Raw genomic sequence first — 15376 nt, 5'->3', positions numbered from 1 at the left:
CCATCCCTTTGGAGCATGGTGCATGCATTGTAGTGGTGCATGCATGACGAATTTTCACCCATTCGAGCGGGATCGGTTCCTGCGTCATTACGTAACTGTTGATTTGTTTCCCAGGCGCCGAAATGGACGAAAGATCCATCGCTTACACTTACGACCGACCCCGGATTTACCCACCCGAGATCACCTTTGCAAACCGGATATGCCGATCGCACTCGTTGTCCATTCTTTCGAATGCGTGAAGAAGTGCTGTTTCGCCGTTTCAGAACCGATGCACGACTCTATCCACCCATTCCAGCAGCGAAACCTTTCCCGACGTAATTAGATATATTTATTAGTGTTCCTAGAGTGCGAGTGTATCTTTCGAACTACTTTCCTATTCCCTCGGCGCTGGCCATCTCGGACGCTGCGAAGTAACATCCTTCTGAAAGATACGGAATGGGCTTTGGGGAGGGGGAGGGGCTCGCTAAAATTCGAACGAAACCACCGGACCATCGGGGACCATTGGGGCTGCCCCGGTCTGTCCGAGTTTTCGGCCGAGTGGAAGAAAAGTTGCCCACGCACACACACGTTGGCCGTGTACGGAGATGAGAGATGGCCCTTTCTCGCAAGGTTTACCCTCACGCTGGCTGGACCGCAGGATCCATTTCTCTTCGTCCTTCGGTTCGGCCGGACCGGCCGGTTGGAAAATGGTTGCGACTGACGCGACCTTCCGAAAGATGAAGCCGGCCGGAGAGTGAACGAGCTGCACACAAGGTCCTGGGGGTCGTTCGTCGAAAAGAGTTACTACCAATGTTTCAATAGAACCATTTGATAACGTGCACAGTCGAGGTGAAAAGTTTTGCAGATTGCATGTAAAATCCAATGTTTACTTTGTTTGTAACATCAATATAAAACCGTAATAATTTTGATTTGAAATCAATGAATTATTTGAGTGGACTCTTGGAAAATGAATACCGCAGAATTTATCTAAAATCACATGAAATTAAACGCAAATGTCTTACCTTTAATTTTCATCTTTAAAATAAATCTATCACTTTTCTAAAGCCTTTAAATGTCGTAATATCAATTTTGACCCATCTTCTAGTTCACATTCATTCTTTAAATAGTTTACTGATTATTTCGTGCAAGGTTATGGCAATTAAGGAAAATATGAGTTCACATTGACTGCATTTACTTCGTGCACCGGTGTAGTCCGCCCGGAATGAGCTGCTAAGTTTTGCCTAACAGCGCCGGGTCGGCATGTCTGTGTGTACATAAATTTGTGTAATAACCATGTGATATATCAAACAGAATTTATTCCAACAATTAGACAACAACTTTGGCCATTCATCAAAATAAGGATTTCAGTTTTATGACCATAACAAGCTCTAGATGGCAGTATAATCATCCTCCTCAGGGATCATAACATTCGGAAAAGCTTCCCTCCCTGGACGAGGGCGCTGGTCCGGGTAACAGGTAGTGGACCGGACGGCTGGCGGCTGGCCGATATACCAGTACGTTAAAAGATATCGCTTGTACGCTCGAGCCCTTCCCGTGGTGGTCATGGACAAACATACGTGAACATACTTTCACACACATACGAAGCCACTCCGTTCTTGTTTTCCATTTCGAGCGAACATTGTTCCGACGTGTAGTAACTTCGGTTGCTTCGCCTTCGTCATGTCCTCCGGAAGGTCCGTACGGGGTTTTCCTGGGCGACCTCCGCCAAACTCCCATCCACGTGTGTCGCTTTAATGCGACTCGTCCTTTTGTTGTTCCCCACGCCCCATGCCATTCCCACTCGGTGCCACTAGTCCAACGGTTGGGGTCTTGTCGTAAGAGTATCAACGCCGCTAAAATTCGACGGTACCTCAGGAGGCTCCTCTCGGGCTTCCCAAAACCTGGCCAACCTGGTACCACAGGTTGTAATGGATCCGTTTCCCCACAAGTATTCGCCGTTTCCATCGTGCCTTATCCGCCGCCATCAAACGGGTACCCGAAATGTTCGCCCCCGGAACCCTGGTCCCCTCCGATGCCGACACTTTTCTTACCTGACACGCCACCGTAGAGAGACTGGTTCGACTCGACTTCAACTTCTATCTTACCGAACCGTCATCGTCATGTTTTCCAACCAACTTCAGCAAGGAGAGGATACGGGAGACGATGCTTTATCTAGCTCAAAACAACGCTTCCGAACTTGCCGAACGCCCGGGAAGTTCAGGGTGCGGTATGTCCATAGTCCCGTGCGAGGTGGACGGGTTGCGAATTTGTTCTGCAGCACGCCACACTGCAGGGTGCAGTTCCCTCAAGAAACCGAGAGTGGGGACAATAAATGTTTTTACATGATATATTTATCAGAAAGTTCTTTATCACCTTCTCGGGAGGGTAACACACTCACACACGTTAGGCGAGTTGCTTTGTTGGACGAGCACGACACATGCCGGTAATCTACATGCATGCCCCCGTGTGCCCCCGGTGTGCCTTCATAATTATGAACCTTGGTCCGCTCGGAAAGTCATCCGCCATCTGCGGTCGGATCGGCACTCGCTGCACTTATCTCTCAAGGTAGGCCCCGGCTGGGGCTGTCACGCCGTATACGCCATCCGAGACCATCGTTCACCAGAGTGTGCCGGTTTCTTGAATGTACGCTTATGTCTAACGTTTGATTTACTTCCAGGTTCTTCGGTGGTGCGGTGTCAAAAGGCGCGACCGCAAGTCGGCGACCGTTTTGGGCCGTTCGGCAAACGATGCTGCACGAGGACGACAGCGAGCTGGATGACACACATCTCTGCATTAAGTGTGGCAGCACTGTGGTGGGAATTGAAAATTACATTAAACACCGCAAGGTAAGCTGCACCGGTAGTACCGGTGGCCAACCCAAGCCCGCGGACGATGAAGCTCCCGGTGGGGGAAGTGGTACCGTTCCCGGTGGTGGCGACGAGCCGATTGGCAACACCGATCAGCCAACGGTGGAACTACGCGCCGTCAGTACGCCATCGAGCAGCGGACCGACGTCGGCATCCTTTGGGACGCCGTTTGACTTTGGCGAACCAATCAAGGAACCGGAGCGGCACAAGAAAGTGCCGAGCTATGAGTATCACAACTACGAGCTGGATGTGACCCCGGCTCATCATGACGATCACCACAGGTCGGACGGTGCCAAAGCGCCCGACTTCAAGAACGAGGAAAACTTCGACTACGACCTCGGAGCGGATATGTTTTTTTGGTCGCTCGAGCTGCAGAGCATCATCAAGCAGAAGGCGGGAGGAAGTGTGGGACCAACGGCGACGGCCACGATGGCAGGGACTGGACCGAGCCCGGGTGGAAGTACGAGCGGAGTTGCTGGTTGCAGTCCTGCGTCAAAGATAGCACCGCAGCACAAGTCAAAAGCGAAGCCAAAGCTCCTTGTGATTCCTCCACCTCACGCCGAACCGGATCAGCAGCATCAGCATCAGCATCAGCAGCAACAGCAACATCATCATCAGCTACCGGACGACTGGCTGGCGACACCGAACGAGTCCGATAAGCTTATGAAAGCTGTCAGCGATATCAGCGGGCACAAAAAGGTGGAGCTGTATCCGATATTCCACCAGGAGTCGCCCGACCCATCGGATGACGACAGTGAACCGGCGGGTCCGGTAGACGAAGACGAGTACGATGCACCACCCCGCACGCACACCGGTGGCAAGTGGAAGCCAGAGAATCGACCCTCACCGAATGCGTTGCAACGTTCGACCCAATGGCGCCACTGGACACCGCCGGAACCGGTCGAGAAATCGCTCGACGCGAGAGAAGAGGACGAACTGGACAGCTTCAAGAGTTTCTCGCCACCTCCGGGACACACCCGGGGCAAGTGGGTGCCCGGGTCGAAGATCACACGGCTCGAGTACAAACCCGTCCACGAGCCGATGGCCCGGAGTAGCTACGAGGACAGCTTCTGGTGCAGCATATGCAATCGACGGCTGGCGTCGCGATTTGTGTACGTGCGACATCTCAAGTCGAACCTCCATCTCAAGCGGGCCCAGGAGGAAAGCGAACTCGAACGTGCCGTGCGGCCACTGTACGCGAACGAGCTTTCCGGCCGGGTGGCGAAACCGGAACCCTCTGGGAGTTCCTCGGGTCGTGTGGAAGAACCCGCTTCAGAGGTTTGCCCACCGACCGAATCACCGGGTAAGGGGAAAAGGAAGCGTAAGTGCTACTACACGAAGTGCACGGTTTGTAAGACGCGACTTCCGACGCACCTGCTCGGGAAGCACCTGATCTCCCGGTACCACTACCGCCGGATGCTAAACCACCCGGCTCAGTGTTTCGATGTCGTGCTCCGGAACATGCACCGCATCGTGCTGGAATCTCCATTCCAGTGTGCGCCTTGTAAATTTTACGCCAACAGTGAGCCGCACTTCATGGCTCACTGGAACTCGACCGAACACGAGGCCCGTGTGGCGTCCCCGAATGGGAAGTTCTGGTGTAGCTTCTGTAAGTTCGAGTGCGAGAGCAACTTCCAGATGACGGAGCATCTGCGTGGAGCGAACCACCGTGAGGTGATCGCCGTGATCAACCGCTCGGTGCCGATCATCATACGCAAGATCACGCGCATCCGGTGCGACTTCTGCGAGGAAGAGTTTCGCTACAATGCGGAACTGCGTCGCCATCAGCGTCACTGCACCGAGGCCAGCTTGGAAGCGATCGAAGAGGTGCGCACCCGGGTTCAAAACACGTTCCTCTGTGAGCTTTGTAACTCAACCTTTCCCAACCGAATCCGACTGCTCCAGCATGGACAGAAGCTGCACCGACTGGCGCACTATTACTGTTCCATTTGTGAGTGCTCGTTTGAGACGGCTCAGGAATCGGCCAGGCATCGGCGAACCTCGCGTCATAAGGTTTTGTCCGCCAGGAGAAGGAAGAAGACGAGTTTGGTGCGGAAAAGTTGTCCCGTCTGTAAGGAGGAGCTGGCGGACGTGCTCGAACTGAAGCAGCATATCGCCAACTGTCATCCAGAAGTGAAATATAGGTGAGACTCTGAATTTTATGTCACTTTAAACAACAATCAAATATTAGAAGGTTCTCTATATTTTGAGTTTTCAGTCTATTTCTTTAAAAAGAATATTACTGATGGAGAAATCTTTTGATTCTCTCAGAAGTTGTTTTGGTTTTGTTCTGGTGGTTCCATTTTCAAATCTCACTCTGAACATAAACTCCATGAATTGCTCTTAAAAATTCCCAGAATGATTCACATTCAATCATTAGTTGAAAATGCATTAGTCCTACACAGATTATCAATTTATGACCACATGTTGAAATATTTTTTTCTCTCTTGCTTTCTTTTTGCCCAAAACCTTATTCGAGTGTCGTTCCATGTCGACCAATTTCTCGCCTCATTTCACGAATCTTCGAATCCCTGAAAACTCCTGGCTACGAACGTACGCCAAGGAAGAGTCCTACTGCCCCGGCTCCATTTCCTGCAACTCACACGGTCCATCTTCTTCCCGTTTTCTTCCAGCTGTCCCCGGTGCGGCGAGTGTTTCGTCCTGGCGCAGGAACTGGGCAGACACGTACGTGACAAAAATTGTACATTTTTCAACCCCTCCCCATCGGTGGACGGACAGGAGACACCGTCAACGTCGCTACCGGGGCCACTCGTAGCGATGGATTCGGGTGGCCCGGTTTCGCCGGGTCCGTCTGCGACTCATCAGCGTCCACTTCTGGCCGTGGGCTCGTCGCAAACTTCACCGTCGTCGTCGTCGTCGTCGTCATCAGCAACCCGGGCGCATCTTCCGGGCACAAATTCAATTATCTCGAATGATTCAATTAAAGTAAATATGAATGATCGTAAACTAGGCAAGGAGGCACAGCTGTATTCGGCCACCGGCGTGGTACGGTCCGCGTCGGATCCGGACCAGGGGTCGATTGCGGTATCCGCATCGGCCCGAGGTGACAACGCGTCCGTACCGGGAGTGCTCCGGCAGGGCACAGCTGATGGGCCGGCGAAAGGTTGGTTCGGTGCACATAATTCACCCGTTTTTATTTTCCATCCCGAGCATCCCGGAAAGCGCACTGGCCTCGAAATGGAAATCAGCTCGGGCAAGAACAACTTTTCCTTCAACCCCTTCCGTGGCCGTGGCTGGTCCAGAACGAATGCTAGAATAGGGCGGCTAAATAATTGTACTGTCAGAAGTTTGCGTCATGGTGTGAGCGGCTTAAAACGATGATAAAAAAGTCCTATTTAGACCAGTTTAGTATTCACATACTCTGCAGTCTGAATTATATTTTAAAGTTTAACAAAATCCTTATCTTGAACAAATTTTAACACTCAATAGTTTAAAAGAAATCGATTAAAATTGAGTGATGATTGTTTTATGTTTCCCTCGATCATGTTTTTCATTCTGCACTTGAACGTTGTAAGTGTAAATTGTTTTACTGTTTCTACATTTAAATTTCGAGGTTGCTGAGCGATAAAGAATCCATAGAACTTCATCGATCAGTCTTAATATTAGTCCTATTCCTACGACATTTCACTTTGACGATCTTTTACATCCAACAATGTCAACAATCATACTTTATTTTTCTACTCTAGAGTTTTCATTTTCATTTGGAGTTATATAGTCCATACGAGCAGTACTTAACAACTCGGGGTTTGGTTTCATCTGGAACGTCTTTTCATATTGCTAAAGAATGCATTTATTTGTTTTTGCTAAGATTTTTAATTTGTTGCTTGTTTTCATTAAATACCCATTTCTATTATGTTTTTAGTATATGGATTTACCGATTTTGGAAAGGAAATTTTTATTAAGTTAGGTTTTGTCTTATAATGAGAGAAATACAAATAGTTACTTTATTTATTGTAGCAAAGCACAAAATGTCCTCTAGAATAACGTGGAATAACTTAGTAAAAAATATTTATGATCTAAATTCATAAATGGATTACTCGTTTGTTAACAGTTTATGTGATGGTCGTTTCTGAAATGTATAATAACGAAAACCTCCCTTGTCAAATCCTAGATGACAAGAGCTTCCAAGGAACTTTTTCCCCCAATTTGGTACATCACTACATCCCGAGTGGTGCGCCAACCAGAACACGCCCGTCACGCCCCACTGTTTACCTCACTTTGACATTATTTTTAAACGCGCTTTTCACAACATTTTTAAAACCCACTTTCTTTTCATTTCATGAACCGCCTGCGAACTGCGAAATCACGTCAAACCGCATCAAAAACGCCATTGCCACTGTGCAAACAGTTGATATGATGGAAAATTACTCACCCAGCCCACCGGCACCCAGCGCACTTCCGCCGTCCACCGTGCCACCGTATGGAATTAAATTGGACTCATCTGCGCCGGCCCCCGCCACCCCCGGCCGCATCAGCCCCCCAGGGTGCGAATCATCGACGGCGGTATCAAGTTCGGATTGCGATAATATTGTCGCCGTGCGCTCCGACCCGCAGGCGTCAGCAGAAATCTTTTTCGCACTGGCTAATAATGCGTCCGAGAATAATACTGTTTACGTTGATGAAATTGTTGGCACCATCGGCGAGGACGGTTCGGTCGTTTGCTGGCAGTGTAAAATATGCCCATTCAGGTATTTGTGGTTGTTGTTGGTGTTATGTATTTTTCGGGGGAGAGAGATTCGCTCGCACTTGCACCCACCGCCCCTCATACTGTCCAGTTGCCGCTCGGGCAGAGCTCAATTCAAAATACTCACACTCGGTCCGAGATGAATTTTCGGAGGCACAAATTTTCCGGCTCCCTTGCTTTGATTATGTGTCTGAATCTTGTTTTTTTTTGCTGTTGTTTTGCCATCGGGGTTTTCAGGAGCCCACAGCTTTCCCGAGCTTCCAGGAGGCTTTTCCGAAGCGTTCCCGCGTGCGGGCGGGAAAATGGACACCGGAAAGCGGGAGATGGCACTCGGCTCAGTGATTGTCCTTTTGCGTAGCAAATGAGCCGGATGGGTATCGGAGTGTGTTTACCTGTTTGCTTATTTGTTGCTGTCCTTGCTAATTTTCCCACTTTTTCTCCTCCGCCGCTTTTCGTCGCCCGGGGTTTTTCCCCGGAAAGTGAAGGCCTTTTCCCACTGCCGAGAAAGAACTCAAATATCAGCCATAGTGTGTGTGTGTGTATGTGTGATTGTGTGTACGGGCTTGATGTGCTTTGCGTCGCTGTGCGAACATGTCCATTTGCCGTATCCTTTTAGTGTCTGTACCCGGGGCCGTATCGGTTCGGGATCGACGGAACAGGAAACACACGCACGCAAACACGGTAAACAGGGTTTGGGGACCGTGTGGGGGAAGAGGAGGCCGATAGAACGAAGTGCCGGAACGTAGGCCTATCATGGATAAAACCGGGGCGGGAGGTTGTGCGGGCAAAATGGCGCTTTTTCAACCTTCATTAAAATTTTCTCATTTCATTTATTTCGTCCCCTACCTTGCCCACCCCCTCCTGCGCTGGGGTGTCCCTTTTCGCCCCTTTTCCTCCCCTCAAATAGCACGTCATCGAAGGCCGAATTTCTGTTTCACGAAATTTTGCACTCATCAAAGTTGGATGACAAAGCAAAGTCGTCCCAATCGGGCCCTCCGGACGAAGCTGGCCGCCCCCGGCCGAACCGCCCGCGCCCAAAGCTCACTTGCCCCCTGTGCGGGAAAGCGTTCTCGAAGGCGTCCCTCCGTTGCCACCTGCGCCAGCACACCGACGAGCGGCTCTTCCCCTGCCCGCTCTGCCCGATGGCTTTCACGCGGAAGGCCAATCTCAAAAATCACACCGATAACATTCACCACCAGCGGAAACCGGCAGCGAGTGCGACGGTGACGAGCGGCGGGGAGGCAGAGGGGGAGCTCCACATTCCAGCACCGGTGGAAAGTCCATCCAACCTCGACAGCTGTACCACCACCTCGACGGACCAACCCCAACCGAAGCAGGAGGGATCCGTTTGTACCACTTGCGGGAAAACGTTCGCCAATCGGTGAGTATAGTTTTTCGGTGTAATTGTTGTGCATGTTTTTCCTCCTCCTCCCTGGTGGTGGTGGCCTCAGCCTCGAACCGGACGCATTTTGCAGCTAATTTATGACCCGCTGGGAAATAATATCGAAATGGTTAAATATTTAGCAGTTTTCTTTCGGCGCGATTTCCATTCACAGCCGTTTCCGGGGAGGGGGAGGGGGAGGTGCGGAAGGGAGGGTTGATTCCGATGGAACGGTGCGGCCGGAAATGGACGACAATGGCGATGGTTGCGCCATCGCTAATGTGGCCCGCCCGGCCATTGTCATTGTCTTGAGAAAGGCAAAGGGCAAATTTATGGAAAGTTTGTATAGTTTTTCCCTTTCCTGCCGAAGGGAATGCAAATATGACCGGGTGAGAGTTCCGGCGGGTCGACCGGCGAAAGCTCGTTGCTACCATTAGATAAGTCTGTTATCGGAACCATGAGCACATATTTTGGGAGATTTTTTCAAATGCTTTTCTGTGTGGTTTGGTTCAAATAACTAATCTTATTTTTTGTAAGTTAGTAATTATTTGGATAGAAATGCAACAAAGGATATATTTTGAATATATTTTTGTTAGTGGAATTTTTATGTTCTAAATTCATAACTTTTACTTTAAAGTTTTTTTATTTTTTAACTTGAATGCTATTTTTATTTATATAATATAAATTTATTACTTTTTCGCTTTTTGAATATCTCTTTCTTTCTTGTTTTTAATTTGGATACCAAAGTGTTTTGATGCTGCAATTCTATAATTATTAGATAAATAAAAATAAATACACAACCTCTAGTACGACTTAAGCATGATAATTACTAAACCCAACCCAACACAGAATATTTCAAATTTGCTTACTAATAAAATGCTCTAGGTAAATCCTTAATGTATTCCGTGCGCCGCATTATGAAACGGTTTCCCCCACATGGAGTTCTGCTAAATTTTTCCATAAACTACCAGACATTGTGGCAATGACACAACCAATGCATAACTCTTCCATTTAAATTACCCCCACCGTGGTACATACAGCTGACGGATGAATGTCTGGGAGGAGACTCAACCCTCCGCAGACATGGTCATCCACTTCGCTGAGGCAGGTTAATTTTACCCAAAACACATCCGTTACCGCCACCAAATTCGCCACCCTCGCACGCACGCCATGCGTTTCGTTTCGGTTTGACAAATGTTTACATAAGCACACACGCCGACGCTGGCGGCGCCAGAATAATTATGTAGGGAAAGAATAGAAGTGTAATGATGCTAAAACTGATAACTTTATGTGACCACCAAGCCGCCCAAGCACACACACAAACACTCACACCCAGATGCGATTGACGATGTTGTGGCAAAGACACGGCCAACAAGGATGCTGACACCAGCGAGAAGGCCAGCCAACCTGTGTCAACCTGCCCGGCGGCCCCCAGTTCCCGCTGACGAGTGGTAATGGGCCGGCAAACTGGCACCGACAACGCAAATGGCTGTCATTCACCAAACCGAGGGCAAACCTCAACAGGACCCAACCAAACTTCACTGGGTGATGTCACAAATTTTCGGGGAAAGCTCTTAAAAGGACGCTCACGGGTCATAAGAGTTCGTGTGAGAAGTGTCCCCGGGCTGTTCGGGTACGGAACATCAACGCACACACACTTGAATGTAAATAATTAAACATTTTTATATCTTCGTACAGTACTTTACGAGTGTTTAGATAAGCATTCGGTGTTGGGTACACCTTTTGGTGCTGAGTCCTCTTTTGTTGGCTCACGTCCCGAAGGGGTATCATTTGGTCTAAAGCACAGAGAGCATCCTATAGTAAGGATTATGTTCTTGGATAAAATGGATATATCTCCCCTTTGCCTGCAAGATGCTCATCAGTTCAATACTAAGGTTCCTTCAATAGTGTTCCCAGATAAACTCCAAAAAGTAAGGCATATAGTCAAATTCCTTCACAAAGACAAGGATGTGCGATAGCGAACGACAAATCTTTAGTTCGGAAAGAACCTTTTGGTCACTCTACGTCGACATCCCCCTTCCATTTCGAACATCGACGAGATAACTTAGCAATTATCTCCTCACTGGAAGCTAGCGATGCCCAATCCCCTACGTACGACCAATCCACCTGTAACGCCGGCAATGGACCGGCGAAACTAATTCATGAATCGCACATCAAGATCACTTAAGCGTGTGAGGATTTTCCGACTGCAAATTCCCCCACACCGGAGATCGGTAGAAGATTCATTGTAAGTGCTTCGCTGCGGGATTCTCGAGATCCGGTCACCAAGCTTGCCGGCCAACATATTCGCTTCGCTCCGGCGCGAAACACAAATACGAAGACTACAGAAAAACAACCGACATTAGCGACACGGTGTAGCCAGCCCATTTCCCGGGCGGGCCGGGTAGCTTTCGCGCGCCCATTACCGTACCGGCACCTATATCTGGTCCGGTCGTGTCCCGATTAGTGGCCCGGTGATTGGTGGTAACCTTGCCTAGCATTAATTGGCATCGGGTGACTCAAATGAACCGGAAAAGTCGACCGGTGTCCGGTGAGGCTAACCAAAAAGAGAGAGAGAGAAAAAAACCCGTGCTCACTCCGGTGGGTGCGCATATCCGAACGATAAAATGCAAAGTTAATTACAGAAAATCTAACGTAATTTGTGAAAATAGCTACTTGACTTGATAGATTTATAGAAAAAATATCTCTTCGTTTCGCTTCGCATGGATTCTCTTGGATGGGTTAGATGTGGCGTATCTTGATGTTTTTTTCTTTCATTCTTTTTACTTCTTGTTTATCCCATGTACCGACCGTGTGTTTTTTTTTGTACACATGTTTTACCTTCCACCGAGCATATACTGCTCGAGTGCTTATATTGAGATAACCAATTAATGCCAATCTGAAGGACCCAATAACCGAAGGGAAAGAAATGGACACACATGCCTTTGATCACAGGGCCATCAGGATTCGATTACGTTTGGGACAATTAACGAGGTTTAGTACCTTTCTTTTAGGAAACTAAATAGGGAATATTGCAATCAGAAGAAAACTACATCGTTAAGGAATGGAATACTAGCAAGACGTAAACAAAATTCAATTCAATTAGTAGTTGCACGGGTTTATCCAATTTATGTGTTCACTTCAAACGATAAACTTGTAAATGATACAATCTAAACACTTTTAAATGTACTTTTTTTTTGTAAATCAGAATCTGATATTAAATTCAATTGATGACGATTGGATTGTTAAAATTTATGAAGTTGGCATTGCAATCAATAAAAATTTAAAATATATTTTAAGGTAATGAAATTTGATACTCGATTGAACATCAAACAAATAAGCATTAAATAGTACTGCATTTCATAAAAGTTATTTTACTTAATGGTCAAATGATACGTTGCTATCTAGGACGTTTTTAAGTATTTAAATCAATAGTTTTAATGATTTTACACGTATTAAAATAGAATATAATTCCTAGGGTAAATGTAAAATGCTCTTTTTGTAAATCACATGCTACGCTATCATAGACAAAACCCAAATAGTAAAAAGATTGCGAGTACTTCCCCTGCTTCTGCCATAATTATGTATCAACCCGTCCAAGCTCGTTGGCCGATTGTTTCACTCACAAGTGAAATATATTTTCATATACACTTGCGTTAGCTAACGCTCAATTTTTCCCCCGTTACGAGAGAATACTCCTATCAAGGCTGACACGATATTTCAGCAGCTCGACGAACGCTTGTAATTGGCAGCTGCACGAATGTAGATAAATTTCAAATATATCCCCAAAACGGGACCGAACCGGCTCCGGATTGGGTCCGCTGCTGCTGATGTGGCTTCGCCCCTCACCCACGGACAAAACCGACCACCGAAAGTGTATGCGCGAACATCCTGTCAGTCTGTGGACCTGAGCGCGTAACGATGACGGCACGCTGACGACACACTGACGCGCCACGACACCGGTGCCCCGGTGGCTTGGGCCCGGGAAGTTCATCCTGACGCTTCTTAATTGGTGCGATGTTGGACCGAGGCGGACAAGTAACTCAAACCACAACGGACGGTGGCCCAGTTGGCGCATAAACATACCAGCACATAAACTTGCCCATCCCTCGGTCGCCCGATACCGGACGGAACCTTTTACCGTTACCGGCCGCCGTGGGGTCGTCGTGTCGGTTTTTCCCGTCCCGCCGCAGCGGTGGCTGCGAGGACGAAGGACGAATCATTTTTGTGATCAGCTTGTACGCACTCATCGACATAAACTTGCCCGAGCTGGTCCATGGGGTCGGGACAAGGACACCATCCGACGGCGTACCGTACCGTAACCATAACCGTAACAGATGGGGAATTCGGTCCCAGGTCCTCGGAACATCGTCAAGCACTTGCACACACACACACACAACACACACACTACCCCTGACGCCCGCGACTGGATATACGATATTAATATGACAAGGCCCCGGTGATATACACTGGCCCAACACATATATTTAGTGCCACTCCTCGGGCCAGGAGTTCCGGGTAATAGGGGTTGTTTTAAGATTTACTATTCCCATCCCGTGCTCGGATGCTGCTTGCTAATCGCGACCAACACAAGCACTAACCTGTGGGGGGTTCATCAAAATGTGCCGTAACTAGCCGTTGTACGGTCGGCTTCGGAGATGGCTCATTAGTTCCAGTGAGTTGCTACAACGAAGAACTCAGCCTTTGGTAACGTGTTAGTAATTTTATTTGCCAGAAAAGGATAAGTTTTCGTCTTCTAACAATGGTTGGAATATTTACAAAAACTATATAAAAGGCATCTTTAGCCAAAAGAGAATGGATATAAAAGATTTTTATGAAAGATTTCAACATTACATTTGATCATCAAGCCATTGAATGGATGAATTTCGTTTCTGCACTCCCAAACGGCATAGCTTTACGGCATCGTTTGGAAACGCATAAAGTACCATCTCACATCCTCCTCCCTTCGGATATGATCCCGAAAATTTATCGAATAAATTTCTGACACCATATGCATCCGCGCCTTTTCGTAGTGTAAGTTCCCGTTTTCCCCGTGTTTTGGCGCGACCAAACGTGCCAACGAAGGCAATTTACTTTCAGCCGGATCTTGCCCCCAGTGCCGGACCAGCTCCACGGATGGCGGGATAGATTTAATTACATATTCATACACCGTAGCACCGCTTTTTGGGGGGGGCAAAGCCGAAGCTGGTCACACGGAACGAATGAGCCTTTTCCTAAAAGGGTAAGCAAATCTCGAACAGAACAAGACAAGTGGACGGGTTGGAAGGGAAGATAATTCGATTGAGTTTTGATGATTTGCCTCCAATAGGGACACGCATGCTAACGCGTTCGGCGGAAGGTGCTCGAAACAGAGCAAGGAAATGAGCTTAAGTCCCGAGAAACATTTCGTTTAATTTATGAGTAGAACACCGCCATTGAGAAGGGGTTTTTTTTGAAAAATACCACACGGACACCAGCCCTTGGTTCGGAAGGCAAGACCCTCCCGGAGCTCATTATGGGGGAAGAGAACTTTACGACCCAACCTCGACTCCTGCTCCGGCGTGGAGGAACCTCCGCGCGAAATGTTTTACAAACCGTCCGCCGCAGCAAAAGCCCGTTCCGAGGAGGACAGATCCGCACAAAACCACCAGAATGCCAATTCATCTAAATGCCGCCGCCCAGGCTCCGTTTGCGAGACCGAGCGGCCACAGCGGCACACAAAACACAAACCTTCACACCTAGTGGTAATACTTTGTTTCGTAATGGGCACTCGGCTTTTGTCCGGCTCCGACGTTCCGCCAACACATCCGGGTGGGGGGGGACACATGTATGGGAAAAGATTAAAATTATTTTCAAAAACCCTCGCCAAACGACAACCGTAAGGGTCATAGGTAAGAAGGACTCCCAGACACTCACCCGGCGCGCAAAAGGCGCTTCCGTGCCACCGGCCGTATCCGTCTTTTGTCGTGTCGCGCGGTGTGAACAGGGCTTCCGTTTGAATTTCCGGTGTATCGGACCATCCGGTGGTGCGGAGAGAACACCGGGATCGGCCCAGGCGCTACCCCATTAAGCATAAGTATAAATCTAAATAGCAAATAAATTATAAAGATTTTCATTTTATTTGTTTTCGGTAAAATTGTAAACTCCCACTGTACACGAGCTGCGCCGGAAAGGATACTGCAGTGTCGTAGGTTCGCCATTTGTTTGGTCTTTTCCCTTTTTTGTGGAACGGACATGGGTTTAACGATCTTCATGCCTATGTTGTTTTCTTTTCCATTTTGGAACTCACGTATGTGGTCAGTTTACGTTGGTACCTAATGTTGATCATAATGCGAGAACTTTACTTAGTATCTTTTAAAATAATATTCAATTTATGTATATTTGTTTCATCATTAATCTTACTTAGCAGTTACAACAAATTAAACCATGCTATTTTAAATAGAT

General features: G+C 48.0%; 1 protein-coding gene across 1 annotated transcript in view; it reads left to right on the top strand.

The window, feature by feature from the left end:
* The first annotated feature begins 2726 nt into the window (after window positions 1-2726).
* The window catches only part of LOC131265496 (zinc finger protein ZFAT), a 31451-nt gene continuing 18801 nt past the window's right edge, over window positions 2727-15376 (top strand). The window contains exons 1-5 of the mRNA XM_058267768.1: window positions 2727-4990; window positions 5480-5970; window positions 7216-7555; window positions 8459-8822; window positions 8886-8932. Coding sequence (XP_058123751.1) covers window positions 2727-4990; window positions 5480-5970; window positions 7216-7555; window positions 8459-8822; window positions 8886-8932 — 3506 coding nt within the window. The remainder of the gene's footprint in view (window positions 4991-5479; window positions 5971-7215; window positions 7556-8458; window positions 8823-8885; window positions 8933-15376) is intronic.

This window comes from Anopheles coustani, chromosome 2 (assembly GCF_943734705.1).
Source record: "Anopheles coustani chromosome 2, idAnoCousDA_361_x.2, whole genome shotgun sequence".
Taxonomy (NCBI): Eukaryota; Metazoa; Arthropoda; class Insecta; order Diptera; family Culicidae; genus Anopheles; species Anopheles coustani.
This window is presented reverse-complemented; position numbering and strand designations above follow the sequence as displayed.